At 37.4% G+C, this 23,035-nt stretch overlaps 1 protein-coding gene across 6 annotated transcripts in view; it reads left to right on the forward strand.

Annotated features, from left to right (window-relative positions):
• Positions 1-23,035, forward strand: part of DLC1 (DLC1 Rho GTPase activating protein) — a 310,261-nt gene that overhangs the window by 212,992 nt on the left and 74,234 nt on the right. Inside the window, exon 1 of one of the 6 annotated variants that reach the window (XM_048941138.1) lies at positions 2,550-2,875. The exons of the other annotated variants lie outside the window; for them this stretch is intronic. Coding sequence (XP_048797095.1) covers positions 2,761-2,875 — 115 coding nt within the window. The 5' untranslated portion in view covers positions 2,550-2,760. Of the gene's footprint in view, positions 1-2,549; positions 2,876-23,035 lie in introns of those variants that run through there. 6 annotated transcript variants of the gene reach the window in all.

Below are 23,035 nucleotides of genomic sequence, written 5' to 3' on the forward strand. Positions count from 1 at the left end.
TCATGGGACCCACTTGGCACAAACTGTGTGATATTCCAACATTGACACCGTCGTTTCCAGTGCACTGACCCAATGTTAAACTCCATACAGAGTTCTCTGGTTGTAATCCACTGATTCTTGCAGATGAGCTGATTGAGACACTTCATTTCATCGTTTGACAGCTGTGCATGGCTATACAGAATGTGGCATGTCTTTCCCACCATCGCCACTGGTGGAACACACCACCTCTCTGTGCTCACATTCACTGTTTGGTCTCCATGAATGTTCAACAAGCATCAGTGAATGTCAATGAGTGACAGTTTTTCCCCACAAAGAAATTCAATTCCACACCTTTGCTTCACACACAATATCATGACAGATGCTATTGTGTCAGACTGCCTGTCTGCTTCCATCTGTCACACAGCAACAAATCGTAATGAAATATCAGAGGGAAAGCTCAACCTCTATAGCCATACCACCAGCATCCACATCTGTGCTATAAAATAGGAGGCAATACTTTCAGAGCAGCTCTTCAGTGGGCTTAGCTACTAAAATGAATACTCTTGAAGGTGTTTTTACTGTCATCTTAATCTGGATCAGGAGTATGTTTTGACAAGAGTCTTCCAACACTTCCCTTTGGTTCATATCTCCAAGCAGTCTCAGAGCATGGGGAGCTTAGCTGCTTTTATTTGAAGCTGAGTCAGAAGATGTAACCTGCTAATTCACCAGTGAGCTGTTAATGAGGATTCACTCATTCCATGAGACACAGGGAGACTTTTTTCAAAGTAACCCCTCTTGAGATGTGTCAGAAACTGGGTACCGTTTTTTTTAATTGTATAAATTCACTCTTTGTGGGATGCATTGCTGCTTATGTAGATGAAGAAGGGCTTCTTAGAAGGCTTTTAGTTGCTCCTCATTGCCTTCTGTTGTCCTCTGACAGTGGTATTCAACTGAAATACAGCTATACCTATTGAGTTTCAGATTTAGATCATGCTTTTCCTCCAGTTTATTGCATCCTCATTTAAAAATGAACCAAGTACTCTTCTGAGCTAGTCACTAACAGAAGCAATAACAGGTGTCACCTGAGCATGTTGTCTTTGCTTTCTAAGTTTCTAAGTAGACAGATTACATTGTGGCCATAATATCTTTATTTGCTTATGCAAGCATTGTCACTTACTGTACAAGGACATTTTGCCAGAATAGAAAATATAAAATAAAAATGTATTTCAAGAGTGTGTAATTTCTCCAGAGAGTTGGCTGCTTCTTTCCCCATCAGGCCTCAAAAAGTAGGAGGGGTATAATGGAGAAAGTAATTGCAAACTCTGGAGATCCCTTGACGCTATTAGTTTTGTTCAAAGATGTGCTTATGATATTAGTATTGGCAGATACTCTGCAAAGATGAAAGACAAAGGTCTAGATGGGAAGAAACTGTGATCTGCACTAAGCAGCTGATAAGAGGGTTCTTAGTTACAGTTTCAGATCATGTACATTCTTTACACTTGCAAAATAAGATCATGATTTGTCTTAGAGGAAATGAGGACTAGCAAAAACACAGGTAACTAAGAAGGCACAAAAAAGCTGCAATAAGTAAGAAAATGTGAAATAAATTACCTATTACAGAATTAAAAGAAAAAAACATTTTTGTTATTAAGAATGAGTTGATAGGGAATGTAAATCCACAGGCTGGAACTCGCTATTCTGAACTTTAATCAGTGTTTGCCAACCTTGTGAGAAGTTAATCAATCAGTTTAATGAAAACATAACCCTTCACAAGAAAATAATGGTATCCAACTTTAAGCTGCAGTTGCTGCTGTAAAAATAAAGGACTTCACCTTGAATTAACAGGAAGACAACTTTATTCTACAGTCCTTTCTCTCATTGATGTCAAATGGAATTAGGTTTTCAGGGTGGGATCTCTCACCTCTTCACACGTTAGGACAGGCATCTCATACATATTAGGAAGGAAAAAAGAATCTCGTCTACCCTCTTTTTCCTTTCTTCTTCCCTCAGGGAAGTCACAGGACAGTAATCAATTAAAAAGGTCAAAATAAGCAAGGGCAAATGGCTTTTTATGGTGACTATTCATCTGATCTACATGCATAAACTTACAAACAGAATCTTATCTTTGACAGAGATGCAGATGCCCAGTGCCCTTTTTTTGTCTTCCTACTTTTTCTCCAGATTTTGCATGTCTATCCCTTCATTACTGCATAAAGTACTACATAATGAGAATCAGGCCCAATTTTGTGCCACAAATAGGGTGATATGCTGGAAAAATGTGATTAAAATGTAAAATGCCAGAACCACAGATATTTAACATAACTATAGCTCTTTCCTATAATTTACCTTTTTCCTGTCAAAACACGAAAGATTACCTGAAATATCAGTTAAGCAGAGAAATATTATCCTAATAAATGAGCACGCAAGTATGTGTCCAGTAAGTTATTTGATTAAACAGGAAGCTAGAATCCTATAGATATCCACAAATAAAGCTCCAAATCTAAATGACTGTATCGTTAGCTCATTTGTAAACTGTTCCAGATGTAAGATTTTGGCAGCTTTCCAGTAGGCTGGCTGCAGTCTAAGCTTTCCTGCATCCGCAGTGAGAACTGCAATGCCTGACTCTTCAAGGGAAAGCTGCGTAGGGCTGACAAAAAATTCCATGAAGTAACCTGCCTGCCTGCTGGAGAGAAATTCAGACAAAGCCCAGAGCAAAGGATGCCCTTTCTCCTGGGGCCAAGCTGCAGCTGTTCACCTGCAGATGAGTGATCGATCTGCATTATGAATCACCCTGCAAAAGCCCCTCTGAGAAGATCGTTCAGTGATCATATCAGGGACTCCACTGCTAGAGCCTTGGATGTTATCTGGAAAAACACGCGAGACAGACGTCTGGCAGGTGAGAAGGGCATTGAAATAAGCATGCTTTAAGATTCACAAGGGACTGTAATCAATAATGGTAATTAGCTGTATCATTTGCATAATGAATTGGTGTCGCTTCTAAGTATTTCTTCAGTGTTTTGCTTCTGTGTCATGTTACTTCGGTGTTACGCCTACAGCAGGAGCTGTTTGCACTGCTCTAATGAGGCAAGATAAAGAGCAGCTAAAAGAAAAGAATATGGGTCTACCGTTGCGGTCCCCAGACCTGAAGAATGCCGAAGCCTTTTATTTTGCTGCTAAGTCAGAGCCAGCACTCTGAGGCTGTGCTGTACCTCAGTGCGTTCCATTCCAGAGCCAAGCAGTGTGTCAGTCAGAGTAGCGGGGCCATGCACTGAGCCATGGCTGGTATTTCCTCTGGCAGGGCTGCTAGTGCTGCAAGCTCCAAGTGAGCCTCAGATATGCCAGAGACAGGCTGCTGAGACAGAAAATTAAGCACCAACTACATGGTTACAGTTCACATTTTTATTTTGACCCAAAAGCCCGAGGCAAACCACAGCGGAGGGCTGGAGGAGAGGCTATTTTAACTCATTTCATTTTCCTTTGCTGTTGTTGCCTGTCTGTTAGATCGAGTGCTTCTCATTTACTCTGCTGGAGCTGTTACTTTTATTATCGTGGCTTTGGAAGGATTCAGAGCAGGGCAGTGGAGCTGCACAATGGGTGTGACCTGCCAGAGGGACTGCTGTGGTTTGTTTGTGTACTTACAGCGGGGGAGGAGGGAGGAGATATGTGAGCAGTGATAGGATCAGGATGAGATGACTGAGAGCAGATTTTGTGGCTCACAAATGTAAACTCAGCTTTTACTTCATCCTTTTGCACTTCATGTTTCGGAGGAATGAGAGCAGCTAGGTATGTCACAGGCGCTGGTGACAGTGTGCTGATTACAGAACCGGTTACAGGAGGTAGTTTGAGTTAGTGACCATAAACAATAAACAGAAACAGTGTCAGAAACATGCTTTGAAACAGTGGAATTTGCTCTGCGGTGTGCTAGTAGCAAGACGCTTTTTGTTCCCAATCAGAGAAAATGACTTTTCTGGACTGAGTACTTCAGCTTTGCTGTTCTGACAGTAAGGCCTTGTGATCTTACAGTAAGACCTCATGGACATGTGTCAGAGATGAGGACAACACATTTACTTCAGTGCTCGCAGTTCATCACCAAGGTGCCAGTGCTTTGAAAATGCCAGATGTTAACCTCTTCCATGAAAAACTGGACTGAGCAGATGTTTTGTATCTCAGAGGTGTGTTAAAGTTAAAAAATGGAGCCCTTAAAATGGGGTTCTTTGGTAGTTCAAAGACTGCATGACATGGAGCCACAGTCACAGCACACGCTCTGATATTTGGGATGTTGCTGAACCTTCAATGGAAGGAGCAGTGAGAAGAAAGTCGTTGTAAGAAGGCATGGATGTTGCAGAAATCTATAAAAGGGAAGCTGGTGGGGCCACTTGAGCCCTTGTTCAATCTGTGCGTTGCCTGGTCAGCTAGACACTTGTTTGCCCTGGTATGAGCTTCCATTCCACGTGCTTGAGATATTTATATGGGTGCTTTGAAATAAACTTTTAAAATTTATAGTTAAGCTCAGGCTGGCATTGACATCAACAGATTCCCCATGCCTCTGGCCTGTGTCCATAGAGGAGAGCTATTACCAGCAACTGTCTTCTGCAAAGTTGTTTTCCTTTCGCTGGCTCATATACAAAAGCATACAGTGATATGTAACTTATACCCACTATACATGACCCATATATGGAAATACATAGGTTTTATCATGGTATAAAAAGTCCTTGATAAACATATATATTTAACCTTCAGTATTTGGGGGATAGACAACGGCTAATTATATTTCTTGAGACTGTCACATTCCTAGAAATGAGGAGTGAACATGAACCCTTTAGCCTCTTTAACTGTGCTGATAAGGGTTGGCATGTTTTTATTCTGCTTGGCAGATGGTTATAAGCCATAACAGTTTTTATCAAACAAGGCTTAGATGTTAGAGGACTCTTAGAGTAGTGACAGTTCCATTTTCCAGACTCTGCCAGTGATGTAGGGTTGTCAGGCCCTTTGTATATTTGGGCTGCTGTTAGTCAGAAAGTCAGAAAATCATGCTGAACACCCAATAAGCAGCACAGTAGGCAATTAGAGTGCAGATATCAGGGTGTATTCCTGAAAGTACTTCATAAACAACAGATTCAGGAAGAGAAACAAAACAGCAATAAACCATGTTGCTGTTCTGTTTACTCTCCAGAATATCAGCAGTTTAAACTGCTGACAACTGAAAAATGGCAAAGTGTCATGACTCTGAATTAAGAAATCCACTTAGATCAGCAATTTGTGTTATCAGGACACACCTTTAAATAAAGAACTCGATATGAGCAGAAGAAATGAGAAAATGTGAAGTATGCATTCTTTGTAGAGTATTCAAGTAAAAGTAATTCAGAAAGTGTTTTGCCTTTAAAGACAATCTGGTAGTCTGCACAGAAGGATAGCAAATAATGCAATGCAATCTGATATAATCATCAAACAGGCAGTTTGATGATCTATATAGAGGCATCTAGCCTCCATAAGTACTCTGGGAAAACATCATCAAAATTTTTCTAATATGTCTTTTGCATTAGATCATGTAGTCTGAACAACAAAATGAAAGATTATTCTTGGACAAAAAAGTATTCAAAAGGCTATTAATGTTGCATGAAACCAGAAGACTGTAGCTGAAGACCTCTTGGTTTTGAGCTGGTGTGGTAAAGGAATGCAAATGAACAGGGACTGTCTTCTCAGTTCTCTCTGCATGCTGTCCCACCATGGCCATGGTGGAGTAATACAGTGCAACACCCTCACACTGGTTCTGAACCAAGGCTGAGAAGCTGCATGTTCCACTTTTCGTGTGGCAAAATGGCCCCTGGCTCAGCAACACATGGCCAACCAAGAACACTTGTATAAATGTAAGGTGTTGTAGTGGAGTAGCATGCAAAATGCCTCTCCTGATCAGAAGTGAGTTGCAGTTCAGTGTGGTCATATCATGGTCAGGCTTTTAGTGGCAGCTCATGGTTTCTTACTCAGTGTCTTTTGTTCTTTCTCTTAGTTTGCGCAAACAAGTATCTAGACACATTTTTACAGTCATGTCTGGTGATCTTAAAATGTGGAAAATGAATATTAAATAAATCACTAAACACAATGGAAGCATTTCAATTGCACGGACATCAAAAATGCCAAATAGAGATGGGGTATAATTTGGGGCAAAGGAATGAGCAACAATGAATAAGAGGACAGAATGAGACTCAAGTTGCTAGGCTCTCCAAATGAATGATACAAAAATCATAGCATTTCCTGTTACTATATGTGTGAGAAATAGAAACATGTCCTTGGGAATTCCAAATGCAGCTTATTCCACTTACTGATGTCAGAGCACATTCTCAGCAAGGAAGAGAAGCACACTGGTTCATTTAATAGACAGACCTCCCAGTACAGACCAGGGCTGGATGTACAAGAAGGAAAGCAGCATTGGGTGAGCTTCCCCAGAGCTCTCATCTCAGAATCACACATAGCTTCAAAATGCTGTAGCCAGACTTCTCCCAGTGCCTCCACTGTTGGCTGAATTATCTGCATGATAGATTGTAGGTCACCTGGTATAGCATTTCTTTGCTCTTTACTAAGACCTATTATGTCTATCACATGACACAATACTGGGTTTTTCTGCATTTTCACCGGCATTTTTTAGCAATCACAATCAGCTGCTGAGTACAACTGATTATTTCTATACTTTTCTTGATGAGAAAGCTAAATTGTCTTCTGAAACATCTAACGTTACAGACAAAGATAATGTATTGATAGTCTAGCGTTTTGTGAATTATTGCAAGTTTTGCTGTATTAGTTTAGTCAATCAAAGTCCCCCCCCCTCAAAATCACTTATTCGACATTTTAAAAAGTAAGCCTGCAACTTTTCTATTTGAAATTAATTTAGCTACTTACCATTTATGCTTTTTATGTCATTCTTTTCTTAAAGTTCAATGAAAGCTCACAATGTGTCATTAACCTCAGAATTAATTTTTTCAACTATTCCTTCTCTTGAATATTTTCATTTTAGACTAAAGTAAATATGAAGTGAGGTTTTGTCATTCTTCTTTTTCTTTGTTTTGTTTTGTGTTAAATGCCAGAAGAATGAAAAATCAGTCATTTGCAAAAGTCTGTTACAGACTGCTTCTCATTATACCCTACTTTAACAGAGTTTCAATCATCTGGAAGGATTATATATGTCCTTTCAAATTCTTGCTTAAGATATAGAAATAAAGAGAACTCTGGGACTGCAGAAAAGTAATTCCATTAAATTATGTTCCATTTAAATTCCTCTCAGAAGGCAATCAGACAGCTTTCATCTAAGCTTCATGCTTCTAATAAAGACTGGTTTACTTTCGAATCTACTTATGAAGATCTTGTTGGCAGGCTCCTTAGAGCAGACCTTTTATTTTTTAATTTATGATAATTGCTTAGCATTATATCATCATATAGTTTTTCCTGTTACTGGCCATGGCATTCTTTGCACATCTTGTTTACTTTCATTGGGATCACCTAAAACACTATCTTCTGTTTCTCTCGATTGCATAATTTGTTCTTCATTAAGAGTATTTCTGTACTTACTGCTTTCATTTATACTTTCATGTTAACTATGATACCTTAAAATATGCCCTTTTCTGGGTTGCAAAATCTATGAGAATAGAAATTCCTCATTCTTAAGCAACTCCCAGCTATGGCTTATACTTCCAGGCTTATATACATATTTATATATACATGTTCACAGCTATATAGAAATAGATATATAGATGTACAGGTGTATATAGGATGTAAAGGAAATAAATAAAAGAGAGTTCATCTGAGGGAAGCTATTAAAGCCCCAGACTGAAGAAAAATTTCATGTATCCGTAAAATTGATACTCACAGAGGAGACAAATTACTGCCTTTAGTGTTTGTTTTCTTCTAAGAATGGAGAAACTGATTTACAATGTGTGTAGGTGAAATAAATTTGTAGAAGATTTATACACTGCAAAACCTGAGACCACTTGATATATAGCCTTAGATAAGATATTTTGGCTATTTGAACATTTTTAGGAAAAGACTAATGCCTAATCTGGAGATAAATACCTGTAGGTCTGATGTTTCTTTCAGGCTATTATACAAATATTCAAAACAGCCACTCACCGTGAAATAGGCTATGATTGAATACTGATGTGATTTCTTGTAAATAAGCTGTAATTTACAGAAAGTAAACATACAGCAGTTATAACAAGTCATTTGTATAATAAAGCAGGCATAACATATACAGTGCAAAACAGCAATCATTTATTCTGATTAAATGGTTAAATAATTTTTATCATGGTAAAATTTCCTCATTTTGATTGTACTCAAAAGCTTTGTTGTTTTTTGTGGAATTATTTAACAAGCTTATAGTATAAGCAAGTTTCCGAGAAAATATCAATTCCATTGAGGTGATTTAAGATTCTTTACATCTTTCAAATGAAGACATGGATATATAATCTGAAATAATAACCTTCATACATAGCATACATTTGTCTATTGTTTTGTACTTTTAATGGACATTTCCTTATGGCAGCACTCAGTTACAATAGTGGTGGACCGGGAAATCAGAAAGATTTTTTTTTACTTCCACATTTCATTTCCATTAGTGACACTTAAAACATTTATTTCATGGAGTTCCACTGTCATTTCTGGAATCAGAATGCAACAATGGCACTATTTTGTCCAAGTTTACAATTAGAAGTATACAGTACCCTAAGCTTATTGTGAAAGTGGTTCCTACAACATCCTCATGCATTCAAGTTGCAACAGCTGGAGGGGATTGTGGAAATACAGCCTTTCTCAACATTCTGTTTTTCCACAGTCATCTTAGCCATTTGTAGGACTGCTGTGAACAGCCAGCAACTCTGTATCCTGTCCTGTGCCTGAGATGTTAGGGATGTGTAAGGGAGGAATTCAGTCCCAGGATACTTCAGCAATTAGAAATTTTTAGAAATAACCTTACTACTTTCTCAGGAACTCCAAGTGGTTTCTCTATAAGCACTGACCAAGGAACAGGGAACACAGCCTTAGCAGCCCACAAAACATGTCTGAGAGGAACTGAGCAGCAATATTTCTCTGTAAGCAGAGGAGTATCCAAATGTGGAAAATGTCAGCAGTCTGCTTGAACATGAGGGGAAAGCAAAAAGCAATACACCTGGCAGCCACCTGTTAGGTGACCAAGCTCATCATTTATACCTTTCAGCGTGCAAGGCTTGCATGAGGTATAGATTGTCAGACAGGGATTAAAAATGAGTGAGAAAAATGAAAATTATGACCTGCTCTCTCAGGGTCCAGTTCCATAATTCATCACTGTGGATAGTTTAAGCTCTTCAGTTAAACGTTGTGTGCTGTGTGACGAGCACTGTGTCCCTGCTAGAAGTATCTTCTGGTGACAGATGACCAAGCAGCCGCCTGCTCTCCAACTCTCAGAAGTGGAGGCTTCTGAGTCCCAGACACAGCACCCCAAACTCTATCTTATTTCAGCACAAAGCAGACGTTTCACACATCTGAAAGATCATTATACTTTAAACGTTCCTTAAAAACTGCTGAAAGTGCTGAACTGCTTTGCATCTGACTGTTTGGAAGAGCCTTGCTCAAAAAATATTTCAACTGCTCCAGTTCTGTTAGCATCTGGACATCTTTCTGACGTCAGAGGGGGATGATGAGATCCAGATGCTATGACTTACTGATGTTTTCATTAACTTCTTAGCAGCTTTGTCTTTGTTTTGTTTACCAACTGCAACTTCTTGACTCCAACTCACATATGTGAGCGTTACTGGGGGGAGAGCAGGGAGAAGAGCTAGAAAGGAGGGGAGCAGCCAGAGAAATGAAATTAGTGCTTGGCAGAGACCCAAGGTAACTGATTTCTCTTATTACCATGTGCTGTTCCAGGATATGCAGCCTGTGGGAAGGTCAGCCCCAGGCATTAGGAAACATTTTGCCGAGTTGCTATTTTCAGTAAAAAATGAGCTATATGATTTGCTAATTATGTTCCATTTTAGCAGTAAACATATTAAGCTAAAGACAACAGGAAATAAGAACATAAGATAATATTAACAACAAGCTCCTGAACTTTACATTTACAATCATGCCTAGACCTAATTGCCATGTAGAGAATATTTATTACTCTGAAGGAATGCCACTATTGCAGTAGACACAGGGGGGAGCCCAGTTACAGTGTAGGTTGCATAGTAGAAAATAGCTGAATACTTCTTTTAAGGAAATGTTGGCAATAAACAGAGTACAAAAAAAAGTACACATCCAGCCATCTGTATAGCATCTCTATGGCAATAAATGTTTTATATGTTTGCTAATTTTATATGATAGAATTCCATCTTTAAGAATTTCAACAATTTTCAGTTGAAAGTTTCCGACTGAAAACAGTCTTCTTGCTGGCAGAACAGTTTCCCTGATAGTTCACATCTCATTAAGAGGCTGAGTCAGATTTTTAAGCCTGTGTCTCAACATGCATTTTGCATTTTATGTAGCTGCATGGTTCAAGTCTGGTGGAAGGAGTGAAAGGGAGAGACATATCAAAGTACATTGGTTGACACTATTATGCATTGAACTTTGCAGCATGTTCAGCAGTGTGTGAGAAAATGAGATCAAGAAAGTCCCGTTTTGAAGGAATTATAACTGTAAAACAAGCAGTGCTAGGGCTCAGCTGGAGGAGATAAATTCAGAACCTATACAAAAGTATTTACTATTTGCATTACACATGCCATGGTTACTCAGATCAGCACAGGCAGAGAACTTGCCAGACCTCAAGTTCCTCCAGCAGTACCCAAGTTATTTTGACCTGGGCTCTGGTAGGAATAGCGGAGGGACAAAATGGGCCAAATTCTCCTTACGCAGCAAACATCTCCTAGAGGCTGCTTGTTGTTGTCAGTATCTCCAGAGTGTGAAAAGTTAATTTAGCAAGTATAGCTTATTTTTGAATTATGGCTGTGTTTGAGCATGCTCAGTGTGCACATATTTGTGTCAGTCTTACACAAAGGCTTCTAGTAAAAATAATGGGAGAGGAATGTTTAGGCAGATTCTGCTTCCAAATGTTAAATCAAACATCCAAGAAGGAATGAACAAAGTAAGTAATGGAAAGCAGCTAGCCAGTCAGTTAGTTAGAAAAAAATACTAGTGTAGCACTGTTTGGTAGTAAGATCTGAGAAGGAATTTGCAATGTAATGTGTTACAAAGTTGTCACCAAATGTGCATAGAGGCTGCAAGATATGACTTTTCTGAGTTCATCCTACTTCCCCACTCCTTAACTTTGACTTTAGTGGCATCTCATGTTCTCCTGCATGATAATCGAATAGAGCCTATTCACAGTTGAAGCTTTTGAATAGAAATGTAATATAAACTAGAGCATTTTATATTTTGTAGTTTCTGACAGGAAGGGATGAGAGTTTTGCACATTCCTTTGAGGGAACTTACCCAGTGAAAATGTATAGAGACTAAGGAAAGTCTACATTCTGTGTTTCTCCTGTGTTTTCACTTTTTAAAGTCTCTATTGGGTACCAAGGCAGCTTCATTTGGCAGAGGAGGTAAGAGAACCAACACCATACTCCATATGTTTAACTTATCTCTTTCATTCAGAGAGTGCTTCAAAAGCCTTCTAGTCTGTATCTGAGAAGCTCATGTCAAAATGTCACAGCACCCTTTCACAGTTTGTGACATATTATTCTTGCTACTTGATGCTCTGAAGCTGAACATTGGCAGCCACCCCAAGAAGGCAAAGTACCTGCCACCCAAGCTGAAGTAACAACCGGCCTGCCTTGGTAAGCCACAGACAAGAAGGGTTTGGCACATACCATTGCATGTTGCTGCCAATCACAGCAGAAAATCTGCAGGCATTGAATCAACTCTGGTCTGTAGGACGGAGGAAAGTGGAAATTTCTGTAATCCAGTGTATACTTTGTATAACATTAAATGTAGGATATACTCCTGTTGGCTTTTACTTGCTTCATTAATCTGATGTTCTTCAGGGCAACTGAATCCTTGATATTTGTAAAAGAGAGTTTCACTTTGAAAGGCTAGGTCAAGGAGTTTTGCTCCAGTCATCATTTTTACTTGACATGTTTTCTTATACACACCTGTGCCATGCAGTGCTATTTGCACATCTTTGCAGTCATTGTTCAGAGGGGACAGAGACATAAGTGTGAAATATTTACAAATGAAGCCTGGCCTCAGTCTTTGTTTACTCTGAATATCCATAATTTGTCAAACATTTTGCCCTCAGACATGCACACAGCTTCCTGGTACATTGTGTTTGCCGTGATATAACAGCTCAAGCCATGCCTCCTTCTGTTCATCCTGAATTTTTTCATTAAAAGATGATAAATTAAAGCTTCAAACATGTGAGATTTATCTGCCACAATGTTGCTGCTGATCAGTAGTTCAGTAAATATTTCTGGTTTCTGTTGAGCACCAGAGTTGCACCCCCGTGAGTCCTGGCATACATCAGCATGTACTAAAGTGATTAGGTAGCATGATGTTTTTCAGCACAAATAAAAACATCTTTTTTTCCTGAGCACGGTGACAGGTAGTGGTTTATTTTATCCTCAACTAAGTTGTTGAAGAGTAATCAGTAAGTTGAAAAAAATAAAAATAAAAAAAATGAATTTTAAGTGATCTTGTGGAAAGGAATAGAGGACGGACTCAACTGAAAGTATTCTGGTTCCAGTAAAGAAGCCTCTGACAGAGATTCTGAGGCAGTTGCAGATGTCAGGCAGAACACTATTTTATCTCCTGCTGCTTTTGACCAGTAAAGCAGTAACTGAGATTCGTCCAACAGAGCTGAAGAGGAAAAACTGCAAACTTGTTCCTAAAAATCTCTTTTTCTGCAGAACCAGAAGGAACTAGATTGCAATCAGGCATTTACATTGATGAACTTGTTTGTTTTTGTGCTTTAAAAATTTGCTGAATGTTTGGATTGACATTCACACAGAATCACACATTCTAGTTCTTTAATATGAAAGTGCTGGTGACATACAGCTATACACCACATATTTTAGAAACCTGAGAACCTAATGAGATTTACACTATTGATAAGATCCTGACATTCAGTCTTGTAGCTAGCATCAGAGATTTTTCTTAAAGTTGTATCAGTTAAGAAATGGAAGATGATTTTTCTGTGTGATTTTTTTTCTCAGTGTAATATATGTTGTCATATATAATATATATTACATACAATAATCTTACACAAGTATATGTATGCACTGCTGATCAGACTTTTGGTTTCAAAAATGAGTTGAAGTGAATGCGATAAGAAGCATTATTAAGCAAAAGTAATCCTGTTGTTGGAATTTTTAACGATCTCTACTGATGCTTCTTCCTTTACCTTTAGATTTAGTTTGGAGGTCAGTCCAGAGTCCACTGAGAGCTCTTCATTGGTGGACTGCAAGTTCATCTTTTTGCATCTGAGATTTAATGGAACAACCATGGTTCCTTTTCTAATGCCAGAAAGATTATTATAATCAACTGTAGCCTTTTGCATTTTAAATGTCCTAAAAACTCACTCAATGACTTGCACATTTTTTGAGAAATCTGTATATTTGATTTTTATTTATAGAGTTCAGATGTTTGTTTTCTGAATCTTCATACACCAGTAATAGCTTCTTTAATGTGATTTTTTCAAGTATTTTGAAGATAAAATTTTCTGTGGTCAGCTGGGACCCTCAAGCAAGCACTCAGCTATTTCAAGCAGGACTGCACAAATATTTATCATTGGAATCAGCACAAGTATTATAGAAACACAGACTCCTTGGCTTATTTCCCACTCATGGCAGTTTAAAGAGAACTTGAAGTCACTTTCCAATTTGATTTCTTTGAAAGTACTTGGTAAAATTTGTTCCATTTCTTATTGCCATATTTTGTCATCTATGCGCTTTAAACACTTGGTCTGACATAGTAAAACATTAAATATCTTCTCTCTCTCACTACAAAAGTAAATGTCTTCAGTACCTGTAAGAAATTTAGAAGTGTCACAAAGTATATGCATGGTTCTGTTTCATGATGTTTTAACCTTATTGAAGCTAACCATGGATGATATAATCATCTGAAGATCTTTTTTCTTTGACAAACAGATAGGCAAAACAGCTGAAATGGTGGACAGCCAGTGAAACTGAGAAAAAAAGAGAGATTAGAAATTAACCATCTTGACTTTTTTCCTTTAATAATAGATATTGTTAACTTGAAATTAGCGTACAAAATGTTCTAATTATTTTGTAACATCTACTGGGCATGAAGTAATACAGTTAGATGATCTCAAATGGAAATAGTTTTTAATTGCAGCAAATTTAAATAGCTCATGTCCTACTAGAAGCAAAGAATTTTGCTGATGTGAATGCAGTAATAACTTCACTAAGGAAAGAATGTTGTCCAGCATAATATGAACAAGACAGGCATTTTCATGAGATTTTAGAGGTCAATAAAAAGATAGTCCACATTTCTCAGTCTGTGCAACAACCACAAATAGAAATAATTCAACAAGCCTACATAAGAAGCTTGTAACTTGTATCCTTGCGCTGAACTGTCACTGTGAAGTTTATGGGTGACCATAAAATCGAATTCTTTTCCTGGTATCCCATCATCTGAATTCCTATATTGTTCTCACTATCACTCCATCAGATCTGTGTGTTTAAAAACAGAAATAACAACAATCTCCTTTTATCATTTGTTCCTTGGACTATAAAAAGTAAAAATGATTAACAAGAAGCTTTAATTCTCTTTTCATAAGTTTGTAGTCTTCTTCCATATTTTAATTAGTACTATTTATAATACCTATTTATCTTATATTTTAATGTCACCAGGGTTAGCATCCTTAGACAGCCCATTTGAAAGTTGAAACTGGTAGTTTCTGATCCCTGAGCCCATGACTGCTTTTAATAAGACCTACTGAAGCTGTTAGGAATTAAAGGTCATTACAGCTTTGTGTATATTTGGGCTATTTGGCAAAATTAGCTTGCCATGGTGGCCTGATGGGTAATGATGATCACATCTGGTTCCATTTCTTTGGAGCTACCACAGCAAGATGTAATTTCAAACATGAGGTTTCAGTATCCACCACCTGGGGAAATCTCCACAGGGATTTAACTCTTCTCTGCCCCTTGCATTTAAGATCACTCACTCCATTGCTTCTTTTGTCCTCAGTGCTTCACACCATTTCATTCCTATCATTTTTGTTTTCTGCCAGCAGTCTATTCACAGTATTTGGCACAAATTTATTCAAGACAAGGACTGGCAATAGCCATGTGTTCATGCAGTGCCTGGAACAGGTGCTGAGCACCCTCTAATGCGTCTCTAATGCAGTGACAGTGCTGTGGATGAGGACTTATTTGAGGAAAGAGGATTCACATCAATGAGTGAAGATCACTTTTTTCCTAAATAGGAGAAATATTTTACACTGTACAATGTGTTATAAGCAAGACATAGGAATTATCAGCAGGAAAATCTATATTGAAAAAAAGTATTTTTAAGCAAATTATCTTTGTAAAAATGCTAGCAACAATGGTATTTAATGTGTTGTATTTCCATGAGTATACTGTACATCTTATACTCCTCTACTATTTATTTTTCTCTTACCTTTTTACTGGTCACAGTTCATTGAATTAAAAAGGCTTGGATAGGAACAAAGGGAAGGAGGGATATCTGTCTAACTGCCTATGGGAATATACCAGAGTTTCCACTGATATTTTCCTGTATTTTCAAAGCAGATTAGGATAGAATGTGTATCTGCTGATTTCATCTTAAATGCTTAGTAAGAAGCATGGAGTACCATAATAATATATTATTCAGGAAAATAGGAAAGCAAGCAAACAAACAAATGAAAAACAACCAGGAATTATTTCATGAAACCAGAACAAATTTACTTCAGTTCTTGAAGAACAGCCTACATTTTACACCCAATAAGTGAGTATTTTTATCTTCTGTTTCAATTCTTTCTGCATTTGTAAATCACCATCAGAGCTGGTTTTTGGCTTCCCCCATGCATTAGGCAACAGAAACAATGTGTCCATGTGGATTTGTTGTCATTCTCTGTGCATTTGTGTGAACACTGGCATATAATTAATTTAAAAGCAGAATGAAAACACACTTTAGAGCACTTGCTATTGAAGCAGAAAGCAAGAAATCTTGTGATCACTCCTACAGGAAATCCCATAAAACTGTATTTGCAAATTTCAGGTTGTTAATTGCCATCAGCTGTCTCTTACTGTGCATTAAAAGTCCTCTGACAGCATGAAAAACTGCTGGGCTGTGGCACAACCTTGATGCTTTAGTGGGAAGGTGCCCCAGCACAGCTTTGTGAAGGAAGCCAGATGAATAACATAAGACCAAGGACTCTCTCAGAAGAAGGATAAAGGAAATAAAATTCCTACACCGAAACTGGTTCTCATCTGCCTGAGTAAGATAAACTCTTGCATTTAACCAAAACTTTTCAAAACAATTCTCATGAAGTGTTTGCAACCTCTCAAAAAACTGTGGTCTTAGAGGGATAGAAGTAATCCTGTAAACCTTACTTCTGACTAAACTAAAGCAGTGTTCTGAAACTAATTTTTATCCAGAAAGTATTCTCATTATTGTTCCCTCTCTTTTCAGTGTTAATTTTGTTTACAAGATGCATTTTTTTCTATCCAAAGGCCTGATACATTATATCAAGGCAGCGATTTTATGGATATAGGACAATGAGTGCCTGAAAGTGAAGAATTATAGTAGGCAGAAAATATGATTTAAAACAGCTTTTTCATAAACAAGGCAAAAATTTCAATCATATTAGAATTTTCTTCAAAAATAAGGAGATACTAGTATAATTCACAATTGAACTGAGGGTGAGAACACCAAGTATCCTAATGTATTGTATTGGGTGTTGAAGAGAGTCTTGCTCCAAAATATTTTTCATTTTCTCTCACACGCAGTCTGGCACATGCCATAGCCTGTACTGAACAAACTGAAATTTTCAGCAAAGAGAGCATCATTCATTTTAGTGGAGTTGCACCAAATATTCATAAGTAGAGTTCCGATAACATTAGGAAATACATGAGAAGTTCTCCTAGTCTCTGTTTCAGAATAAAAAAATAGAAAGTTCTTTCATGTTTGAAGCTCCATGTGTTTTTCTGCTGCTGTTCCAGTACTCTGTGTATGTGCACAGAAAAAACAATCTCAACTTTGATATGCAACTGTCCATGAAAAGGCAGAGAAGAAAAATCTCTGCAGCCAGCAGTTTTGACCTCCTAAAGCTAACATCAAGCTGACCTTTCCAGAAAAGCAGGATCTTCTTTCTTCCTGCTTTTCAGTAACATGCATGTGCAGTAATGTTGTCCCAGGAAAGTTCTTCCAGCTCCCAGTGAAGGCACACAGTATCTGAGCATGGTCTCGGATGGGGGTAGAGGAAATTTTCTTAACACCTCTCTCTAACTCAGTCCTTAGTGGCAGTTCACAAGCTGATTCTGAGAAATTTTTCATTTTATATCTACATATATATGTGTGAGTACACGATAATAAAAGGTTTCTGACATTATTCTCACTTGCAGTTGAGTCTTTTAACAGTGCCTTGGTAAGATTCAGCTCATTTGAAGTCCCTTTAAATTCAGTGGAATGGTATAAACAGCAGTAAAACTCCACGCTGCTCTAGAAACCACCTTGCCCAAGGTGGTATCAAGTTCTGCAGTGGTAACAGTGGGTGGGGACATGCTGCTAACCACCACACTTAGGACAGGGTGTCTGCTTTCAAGAAGAGAGAGCAACTGCAAAGCCTGCCCTAGCCAAGCTAGCAGCAAGCACCGCAACAAACTTAGCTCTGATTTTTTGGCCTACATCTTTTTGAAGGTGGGGTTTTCCGGGTCACCCCCACAAACTCAACATGAGCAGAGCACTGAATATCTTAGACCCAAACGTGTACACTCACGTTCTAATGGGTATAAGTAAAGATGAGAAATTAAGGATGGGAAACAACCTTACATAAAAAGGTGGAGCAGCATTAAAGATCAGGTCTGAATTTTGTTATGTAGCAATACAATAAACTTCCTGGAGATTCAAGATCAGTTTTTTGAGTTATATATCCTCTTTGCCATTTGTGAATTAATTTGAACTGAAGGCATGCTTTAGACATTTCTGCTGTGTTAGAGAAATTATAGCAAATTGAAATGTCACTGCAGGTAAATAAAGAAATGCACAAACTGTATACGTATTTAGCAGACAGCTACATGGGAATATAGAGAGAAATTAAAGGGAGAAACTGAAAATTGCATGCACAGGTATGCAAGGCACTTTAACAAAGTGGTAAAGCGTGGCATTTATTGGAGGACAATGAAAAGAGCTCACTTTTTAAATTCTTAACAGTAACAGTTACCAATTAAAAATAACAATTAACAGTTCTGAATTAACAATAAAACTGAGAATCTAAATACAGTATTTCAGCTGTAGCTAACAAATTAGGCAAACAGAAATGCAAATTAATTTTATTCTACTTGTTTTTGGTGCACCTGTTCATAGATTCTTACCAGATGCTACAGTAAATAACACACATGAGAAACTGGCCTTTAAAACTCTACAAGCATCTTTCTGGATTTTAAAATTATCAGGAGTTAGGCACTTTTTCTCCAAAAAACATTTTTTATGGACTGTCACAATTATGAGACACTATGTGCAAACAGTATAGTTCTTGAACTGTATAACCAGATGAGCTAAATACATGCTACGCTGATCTCATAAGTGTAGTAGGAGTATATAGGTACCTCCTGACTTCTTTAACCATGTTTTCTGATTTTTTATGATTATTTAAATGTATACCAGAAATCATTCTCACTTAGGTACAATTATGCTTAGTTTTCTGCAGAGTGGTTCTGATGAACCTGGACTCATTCAGAAGAATTCTTTCTTTCTTATTTCACCTGAGTTCATTCCTTACAGATAAACAAATATCAGCTCATCAAACAACTCATTACCTTTGTTCCTTCTCACCATTCACAGGCTTTAAATACCACTGGCATTCATAACAGCTATTTACAAATGTGCTGTACTTATAGCATTAAGCGACATGAGTGCTTTACGGCTCTATTTACAAGATATCAAAGTGGTTTCTTACAGAGTAGTGCTATTTCCCTCCTGCTCTGGGCACATGAAATCAGTGAACCTAATAAAGTAGAAAAGCCTCATTAATGGAAGCAACTGTCCTTTGTGAGTGAGCAGCAGAAAGCAGCAGATCAAAGGTGCCCTGTTTCCTTGAGAAGTGTCTGCACATCTGTTTTCTTTATATCGAATGTGCGATTAAACTTTCTGGATAACAACAACAAAGCTTTTTGCTACTATTGTTTTTCTAATACACACTGACTTCAGTTTCAACCTTTATCTAAAAACATTTAAAGGTTTTTTAATATGCAGTTACCAGTCTGATTGATACAAACTGTGTTTAAGTTTAACCAGGTTGTTGAGAGATGGAATGCTCCTTATCTGTCTATACTAGATGTAAATAAAAAGATCAGATAGCACCGTGCTAGGGTTAACTTTTCTTCAAAATAACACCAAAAGCTGGTGTGTTTCACAACTATGCCCAACTGCAAACAAGACCAGGAGTGGATCTGCTATTACAACAGTAGCTTTTCTCTTACTTTTAAAAAAGAAAACTAAATTATAAAGAAGGTCATAATTTTTCTGCAGTTAAAAATAAATAAATAAAATCATCATTTTGCGAGATCATCGTTAGCTGGGACCAAATCATTGATTTCTGCTGTCTGGAGTCAAGACATCCAATTTAAATACTGATTTTTTTTTTTTTTTCAAAAAATAGTGTTCTTTAAAAAAAAAAAAAAAACAAACCATAACAAAAAAAACACAACACTTTTAAAAAGTGTTTTTTGTTTTTGTTTTTTTTTTTTTTTTTTTTTTTTTTTTCCCAGATAGGAAAAACATTATGGTACTGAATTAAAACTCTAATGTGCCTATCTAGCACGATTCCTACTCTTTCCTACTCTTGTATGTATATTTTTCTGCACTGTATTTTGCAATATATTTTTTTTCCCTTTAAATGTGGTATTTTGGTCTTTACTCAAGATAACTCCTATGTTAATACATTACTTGCATTAAGATGGCTTCTATGCATATGCACCCAGATGCAAGGAGAAAGAAGTTTTGAAAAGCTAAGAAATCAGAGTCTTGTGTATCTGCCTAGATAGATACAGCAGTCCCGTGGGTATCAATAGGAAGGAACAAGAGCGGGCAGATGTTTCAAGCACAGGAGGAATCTTTGCCTCAGCACTTACTGCCCATATGCCATTAACACAGACTGACACAAGGTAGTAGGCTGATTAGTAAGCAAGATACCAGAAGATATTTTGTGGGCAAATCTCTTAGTAATGAAAGTGGCTGCACGCCTGTGACTGAGCAGCCCATCAGAACTGCAAGACCACTTCTGTTTGTAATGGGCAGTGATGGGAAATGAGAGAGTAGCTCAGATTGCAATGCATCAAGCATAACTGTGCCTGAGAGGACAATAACAAGAGTCCTTTGAACTCCTTCCTCACCTCCCATCTGGTATGCAGAACTGAGGCAGTAAAGTAAATGCAGTGAAAAGTGCTACATATTTTTACATAGCACTGCACATATGTTCCTGATGTTGGTATCACCCAGTGCCCACTGCAGTCCAACTGGTGGATTCAGCAGTATGTACAGGATGGCAAAATGCTGCCCATCTCTGAGTCAGCACTGCTCCAGGAACTCACAGACAGGTTTTGCAGTGTATTTATTTCTGAATAATTGCAGCACTCACAAAAAAAAAAAAAAAAAAAAAAAAAAAAGACACTTATTTCTGACAATACAGGAGAAATCTCCGTATCTTGAGAAAAATAAATCTCCATGTAAAACACATCAAGAAACCTTTCTACTCAGGAAGGAAAACAGATAATTTTAATTCTAGTGTTTCTATTTGTAACCTAATATATTTCTTCAGCTAAAGAGGGCAAGCAGTGACTTTAAATAGGTCTCCTTGTTTCCTCTTGTCCATATCATTCCCTAAAGTGTTCTCCACCCTATCCTTGTTTGAAAGATATCCTTATTCCTTCTTATTTATGAAGGTCAGGTCATCCAATTCAGTTACAAAGTCACAAGACAAGCTAAGGGCTTTTGACCAATAGCAAATGTTACATATTGTATGCCATTAGTACAACCTGGGAACAGTCTAGAAACAGCCTAAACGCTTATTAAAATGTTCAAGGGAAATAGATGCATGAAGAATGCTCATTTCTTTATTTTGCTCTTTTCTGTTCATATATATGCATTGTTTCACACATTCAAGGAAGTTACAATCATTCGATTAGTGCTGACTTTGGTTAGCAGAATGATTGTGTATACATCAAGTTGAATTTTCCTTCCAGAAAGAAGACAGAAGTAACAGCCAAAGACGTTCCTAAAGGAAAACTGTAACTTTTACAGTATTTATTCTTCACAATACAATTCAAGAATTGAAACTACAAGTATGAAGGCTTACATTTTGCAAGCTGTGACTCTAACTGCAGCTCATTTTATGTCTGTCTTTTAATGAGTACAGAAGGGGCTGGACTATGTGCATCTGAATACAGAATCTAGAGTAATTCCTTACAAGCACAAAACTTGTCCTACAAATAAATTTGAGCATGCCCTACACGTAAGCGCTGATCACAGTGAAATTAAATTTGTTGGCAGAATCAGGCCAGAAACAGAAGGCATGAGATGAAGTCAGTTGGTCATGTATATGTTGAAACTATGCACTTAACAATTTGTTTCACCCAAGCTGTTTCTTTTCAGATATATAATGAATACTTCATTAAATCCATAATCTACAATCTGTAATCTACAATTTTTTTCAGAAATGATCATTTTTATTTAAACTTATAAAATGGCACTAATGGACATTTTGTCCTTAGACTAACAAATAGGAAGACATTCTTGTCATGAGGCTTTTGATGTCATCATTTTTTATGCAAGTTAGTCTCCATGACACATTAGCAGTGTATGCTGGAGAGCAATGTAATCAGAAATTAGAAACAAAAAGGATGAAATCAGATTGACCTTTGGCAAGTCACAACTCCTCTATTAGATGCAGTCTGTAATGTATAAATACTATCTTATGTCTCTTGTTATTCCAAATAAAAAGAAAGCCACATGTTCATGATAGAGTATGACTTTTCAAATGCCACCAAGTTGATTTTTCCTAAAACCATACTGCAGAGCCACCTATGCAAAAAGATGTGTGCATGTGCAAGATGTCTGGGGTAGAACTTGAATATTACTCTAAAGAGTTTGCGTTCCAGTGTTTGTATTTATGGCACAGCTTGGTAACTCCTGTTTTGGAGATTTCCTTTCTTCTTATGTTACTGATGTAGTTGCAAAACAAGAATCAAATCTAAGGAGAATCCTAAGCCATGTACTTATGAATTTGGTGATTGCATGTATGTTTTGAGAGTCGAGAAAAATGTCAGTTTAGCAGTCCATCACCTGTGGTCCTCTTTCCATTTGATTCATTGTGCTTATCCCTTAAGATAAAGGATAATTCTTACAGATTTTTGCTGAGGACATAAACCAAACATTGAGAATATGCAGTGGTTATGGCAGAGAAGAATTTGATTATGTTTCATTTAATAGACTTTCAGACATTATATAACTTCTTACCCACACTGTCACACTAACATCCAGAGCTATTACACCTACACTAAATGGATGTGAATAGCTAGACCTTTAAAAGTTCAGGCAATGAGTAAATTGTGTCAAGCATTTATGACTTGCTAAAGTGTATGTTGGTGGTTATAAACAGAGCATACTTGTCAGTGCTTTCTGCTAGGCATTTCAATGACTCTTGAGAACATGAAAAGTGTTGGTGACTTAACTGAGCTGTGGGAATTCAGAATTATTGATTGGATTTTGGAGAGATAAAATATCATTGTACATATGGAATGCATAAAAAATAAAAGGCTTTATTCATTGTTTCTTGAAACATAATTAATTTTTTTAGTAGATGAAAATTATTGCCAGTACATAGTATAGAGTGGATATGTATAAATGATAAATCATCTGTTGATTTTTGCCTTTGTTTTTA

Source organism: Lagopus muta, chromosome 4, assembly GCF_023343835.1.
Source record: "Lagopus muta isolate bLagMut1 chromosome 4, bLagMut1 primary, whole genome shotgun sequence".
NCBI lineage: Eukaryota > Metazoa > Chordata > Aves > Galliformes > Phasianidae > Lagopus > Lagopus muta.